The 6,000-nt window shown below is 34.9% G+C and overlaps 1 protein-coding gene across 4 annotated transcripts in view; it reads right to left on the bottom strand.

Annotated features, from left to right (window-relative positions):
* Nucleotides 1-281: 281 nt before the first annotated feature.
* The window catches only part of LOC120766851, a 39,435-nt gene continuing 33,716 nt past the window's right edge, over nucleotides 282-6,000 (bottom strand). For 2 of the 4 annotated variants that reach the window (XM_040092571.1, XM_040092572.1), the window contains exons 5-15: nucleotides 5,562-5,684; nucleotides 5,342-5,479; nucleotides 5,088-5,225; nucleotides 4,432-4,520; nucleotides 4,234-4,361; nucleotides 3,712-3,831; nucleotides 3,478-3,623; nucleotides 3,152-3,359; nucleotides 2,620-3,044; nucleotides 1,408-1,605; nucleotides 282-1,345 (exon numbers count right to left, since the gene is read on the bottom strand). In XM_040092571.1, the coding sequence (XP_039948505.1) occupies nucleotides 1,215-1,345; nucleotides 1,408-1,605; nucleotides 2,620-3,044; nucleotides 3,152-3,359; nucleotides 3,478-3,623; nucleotides 3,712-3,831; nucleotides 4,234-4,361; nucleotides 4,432-4,520; nucleotides 5,088-5,225; nucleotides 5,342-5,479; nucleotides 5,562-5,684 (1,844 nt within the window). In that variant the 3' untranslated portion in view covers nucleotides 282-1,214. The remainder of the gene's footprint in view (nucleotides 1,346-1,407; nucleotides 1,606-2,619; nucleotides 3,045-3,151; nucleotides 3,360-3,477; nucleotides 3,624-3,711; nucleotides 3,832-4,233; nucleotides 4,362-4,431; nucleotides 4,521-5,087; nucleotides 5,226-5,341; nucleotides 5,480-5,561; nucleotides 5,685-6,000) is intronic. The other 2 variants (XM_040092573.1, XM_040092574.1) reach the window with 1 other exon arrangement.

Here is a 6,000-nt window from a genome sequence, read left to right as displayed (position 1 = left end):
CTTACATACAAATGTATGCGCATGTATATACAGTTTCTACAGTTATATAAAATTATAATTATAGTAATTATAGTTATGTATGTATGTAATTAGCATGTGCTGCAACAAGTCACCACCCTATACATACATACATATATACATACAGCTACTTAATTGGTAAACAAGCACGCAACCATCGATAAGCTTCACACACTGCAATCACATAACTATTAGGGCATAACTAACATTCGTTCTTACATACCTACGTAGCTTTTGTATGTTCGTCTTCATGTGTAATTGTCTTTCATTTTTGCACGTCTACTTGTTGTACATATGCATAAGTAACGGCTATTTACCGCCCCCCGCTAAACACCTTTCACTTTTACGAACACTTATGCGTAACTAAGGCTCTATTGCAAACCATTTATGTATTTATCTAAAACTACGCTTAGTTCAGTTGTGTCTTAAAATTACGATTTCTTAGGTTAACTAATTGAAAATATGCTCATTTTATTATTTACAAAGTCCATTTTTATATGTATAATAAGTTTTCTTCCATATATTATAAATGACATTCATATCCATACCAACCAACATTATATGTATGTATGTATTTACAACATATTTTCTCTTTGCTCCTTTATGCTTCTGTATGTGTGTGTGTGCGATAACATATGCGTACGCATGCGCGTTTCGTTCGTTCGTTCATAATAAGTGTGGGCGTTACTATGAATGCTAAGTCTTATTCAAAAGGTATACATTAGTCCAACATTCAGTACCCGATCGATATTTGTAGGCTGTCGCTCTTATCACGTATCGTTTTCAGTTGCAGACAAGTGAGTCTTTCGTGCGATAATTCGGGTTCTGCATTAAAATATTAACTGTCTTACATGCATACACAGCCATAGATATACAAACATGTATGTATGTATGAATGAATGTATGTAGATAGCACAGAATACCATTGCTATTTGATAAACTTACACCGACGTACATACACACATACATGTGTAAAGACATATGTATATGCACATATGCACCTACATAATTCCATACTGACATATTATATTTAACTACTTGTTTGTGTGTGTGTATATCTAAAATTTTCATTTAATATTTGTCAATTAAACTTGATGTGCTTTTTGCAGCTTAAACGGAAGAGCGCCACCTTTAGTATTTTCTCCGGGCATTTCATTGTCCTTCGTTGATCTTCTTCAATTACCGTTGCAAATTCATCATCTTCGATTTTTCACATTGTTCATTATATTCACCACCAACAACAACCCGTACAGCACTGCGGCCAGTTTGATGAGCTCGGCGCTAGGTCGTATTTGTATCGCGGCGGAACCAGTTTCTCCACATTTTCCTGCGTAAAAATAAGAATTATTAAGAGAATAATATATAAATAGCATTTTGAGTCAAACATACCGAAAACAGTTAGATTGGCCACCAAATGATGATCGGGTGGTTTTTGTGTGCCGCGATAACAAGCATCGCCGATAACCAGTTTGGCCGCTGTGCCTTCAGTTGGGCGATAACTCAGACATACGCCATGTTTGGTGCCTTTATGTCGTGCGATAATATACACAGTGCCATTCTCAGACCACGATCCGTGACAAGAGTACTCTTTAAAGAAAACGAATATGAAATTGAAAGGGAAAAAAAAGAAACGTTAACTTTGACTGCACCAAAGCTGTAATACCTCTCACAAGTGCAATTTTTATGGCATGAAGAAGCATCAAAAGATCTTAGAAGATTTAGAAGTTAGTCAGAGTAATAGTTTCGGATATACAGCGTCACAATGAGTTTAAGGGGTCAGTAGGGTAAAAACGCGTTTTTCTCAAAACACACTTTTTTAAACTGGCGGACATGATTTCGGTCGAACTACTCAACCGATTTGCTTAATTTTTAAATGTTCACAAAACGCCTGGCTATCGTCCCAATATTTTTTATAATTTATTGACAATGTTATGACAAAATGTATGTTAAAAAACATGGGAAAAAATAAAAAAAAAAGTTAATTACTTTTTTATTTATCAACATTTTTTCATGATTTTAGTAGGGACGTACTTTTTAAGAATAAATTGGGTTTTTGTGTTTCATCCAAACATGAGAAATCGTGTCCGCCAGTGAAAAAACGCATCTCATTCACCCAGCCATTTCTCCGACAAATGTCATCAAAAAAATTCCGAAAAAAATTATTTATACACTCCACGACATACATACCTCATGATATGTGAAAAAAGTTCTATTGTAGAACAAAAGCTTCTATGAAAAAAAATGCCAAAAAACAGGTCAGATTACCCTACTGACCACTTAAAATATTTTCTTTCCAAAAATTTCAGAACCTTTTAACAAAGGTTAATAGTGTATATTTGTAACAAAAAAAATTCTAAAAAAATATTTAATTTTTTGTATGAGAAAAAAATTGTTGAAAAAAGGCTGTTTTTACCCGAGGAAACCTATGTAACCCCCTAATATGCCATTCAAGGTTCAGGGTATGAAAAAGATCTCCTAAAGAGGAAATTGTATTTCACAGATAATTGAACCTTCGAATTCACAGATTTTTACACAATCATAAGTGTAACTAAATATAATAGCAGAAATTATAAGCACCTAACAAATACAGAGAGCACTTACCTTCGTCACCATCTTCATTGCACATTGGTCGCACATCAATAATATCCGGTTCGGTGCAGCCCACCCAGAGGCGTCGTTGTGCTTTGTAATTTGTTATGCAGCCCGGTGCATCACGACGATTACGTTGCCGATCCAAATCAATTGCATTCGTTGAATGTACGAAATCCACTGTTTTGCGTGACGATGCTTCGTCTACAGCCACTGAACGTTCGTCGCTTTTTACTGAACCATTTGGTCGTTGCAATTTGCTCTCCAGTATATTCATATGCTCCAAAGTAGCCGTAGTGTTAACGATATTGCCAGAATTATTGTTGGCTGTTGTGGCTGTGGCGCGCCTATTCCGTCCCGGTTGGAGTGCACGCGCATTGGCATGCCACGCACCTTTATCCACTTTATCAGCATCGCGGAAAGTAAGTGTGGCTTGTCTGAAATAAATACAAAAGGAATTCAATATTTACGTATGTAAATAAATTTTTATAAATAGTATAAAACATACAATATACATATGTACATGGAAAATCTGAGAACCTACCTTTTATTCGCATAACCGCCGCCATCAACTCCACTTGCCGTACCCGCTGCAACGACTAAATCGCTTTGGCTATGATGATGACCGTGAGTTAAATGAATTTTGTTGTTGTGATTACGTTTGTGACGCGTTGTCAAGTAAGGAGGCCCAATAGCGCCCCGCAAATTGAACAAACCCTCCATCGGACAAATTTGTGGATCCGGATTGCTGGCTGTAAATGTATACAACAATGATAAATGAATACCAAGGATGTAATACAGAATTTTTATATCAAATTAGCTGTATTACCTTTTTCAATAAGAAAATATGAATAATTTTTCATTTCTTACCTAGCAAAGTGATATATGGCATACGATTCACATCGAAATGATCCGGCGCACATGCATCCTCAAGCCGTGAAGCCTGTTTGCCCGTCTGAATTTCAATGACATGTGTGTCGCGGCGATAAAACATCATGCACATAAAGCCCGATTGACTATAAAAAAGAACATAAATTATTTATTATTACCATTTATACTGTAATACAATTGTTATATAAAACATAAGTGCGAAAATTGACTCACCATCCGGTTGTATAGTGCACCACAGCCATCATTTCAGTAGCGGTTTGTTTATTAATCTGCTCGCAGAGTGCTCGTGTCTCCATGAAACCATTTGGCTTAATAATATGTACAGAGCCGTCACTAGTGGGGTGCAAGGAAAATAATAAATATTAAATTTAATATTGCTATATATATTAATATATTTGTTACATTCATATTTCTTAAGTTTTGTGTTGCCGCAGCATAAACAATAATTACATTTCAAAAAAATTTACTTAAAAAACGCAAGCGCTAAATATTTTGGAATTCAAAAGCTATTTTTTTTAACTTTTTCTTATAAAAAAGATATTCTTTTTATTTAGCTTCAAATCCGTTATTTGGGAATAGTACGGAGTTACAAAAAAAAAAAAGATATTGGATGACTTGTCTTTTTAATGCATTATTTGCCACCCTGAAAACAAGTAATCAGAACTCAAATTTCCTTAAATACCTTGGGCGCTTATGCATTTCCAACAAATAATTTTGATTAACTTCGATACTTACTTGGGATGATAGTTGTAGACAGCATTGCCCATTAGAACATGCCAGTGTCGCGGCCCCTTGAACCATGCCGGGAAGTCACAACGTTCAGTGATCGGTGGTTTTCTCAGCGACATTATGCGTGAACCAACCTAAAAGCAAGTACAAAATTTTTCTTAAAAATTGTGCGAAAGTAAAATTTTCAACACGCCAAGTATGTACCTCTGCACTATCCAATCCATTGCAGGTGGCATCGCCAGATTGTGCTAATTTGTATTCGGCATCTTTTGCACTTACAGTGCTAAGACCACCTGAAATAAGGGAAATTTCGTCAAATATACTTATCTGTGCAACAAAGCAAACTAATTTTATTAAATTTTAGGTTAACTGCTCTACGAAAAAGAAATAATTGGTTGAGTAAGGAAGCTTTAAATTTATTTAAAATTGACCAGTTAAGTATTTGTCTATTTGTCATGATATCTAGATCACTTAAAAACTTGCGGTATGCTAGCGAATTTAAATTATTTCTGAAAAATCTAATATTAAACCATATAAATAATCGAGTTCACAGATCTTTTGGAAATACTTGAAAACTACAAACTGTTGGTCTCCTTCGTAATTGGTTTACAAATATATGGTTTATAAATATGCATCTGATGCTGCATTTCCCAAACTTTATTTTTACTCCTTTTCTTCTTACCCTAAATTAATTTAGATAATAATCATTAAGTTAGCGTTCCAATACCTCTCACTTTGATTTTTCTCACACAAAAGTTGGCAAGAAGTTTGCAGCTCAATTTTAAGTTTTTCTTAAAAAACTAATACTTTATATTAATAGTTAGCAGACACTATAATAACCGTTATTTACTAAAACTTACCTAATAGTGATGAAATTTTCTCATAGACGAAGCAACGATAACGTTCTTCATTTGAAATTGCATGATGATGTGAAACCAAGCCGACAAGATAACGGGAGTTTCCATCCTTCCAGGTGGCCAAGCATGTTAGTTCTTCAACTATTGTAAAATAATTAGATATTAATTAAATAATAAAAATACATTTTTATATATATATTAGTATAAGACTGCTAGCATAATAAATTTTCAAAAATTAAAAACTAGGTTTTATATACCTGTGCTCTCGGTGCCTTGCACATCAGGACAAGCTTGGAAGCTGAGCAACAGGCGACTATCTTCAGTGCAGCTTTCGATATTCGAAACAGGACTCTTACATTCACCGTGTCCACGATTATAAGTGAATACAAAGGGTCCTAAAAAATGCATTGCAAATAACAAACATATGCGTTAGCTTAATATAGCGAATGCTTCTGAAAATATGTAGATCAAACTCACCCTTCAACGGACACTTGACCGGTTCGGCACTCTCGCGAAACAGCGAATACAGCAAAGCGTCACCGGGTATTTGATCGCAGAGATTCTGTAACGTTTCACGGCCCTTGCAAAAGTCTGGGGGACATAATTTTTGGAAGACCACAACAAAGTGTAGCGATTAATGCACATTTTTTCACAAAATAACAAGCAATACAGATTTCATTATGCCAAACGGTGTTAGTAAAGAAGCACACACACACTAAGTTATATATTGATAGTTGAGTTAGCAATAAAAGAAGTTAACTACGTTGGAAAGTTTAGAAACGATAATAGATAAATCAACAATAGTACTCATATTATAAGGTGGTGTTAGCGTGGTTTTTTTGGGATCGAGCAAACGGCAAGCAATACATTTATACGATTTTAACACTAGCGCATGAATAAACATATTATAGGAAAG

The sequence above is a fragment of the Bactrocera tryoni genome, chromosome 1, assembly GCF_016617805.1.
Source record: "Bactrocera tryoni isolate S06 chromosome 1, CSIRO_BtryS06_freeze2, whole genome shotgun sequence".
Lineage (NCBI taxonomy): Eukaryota > Metazoa > Arthropoda > Insecta > Diptera > Tephritidae > Bactrocera > Bactrocera tryoni.
This window is presented reverse-complemented; position numbering and strand designations above follow the sequence as displayed.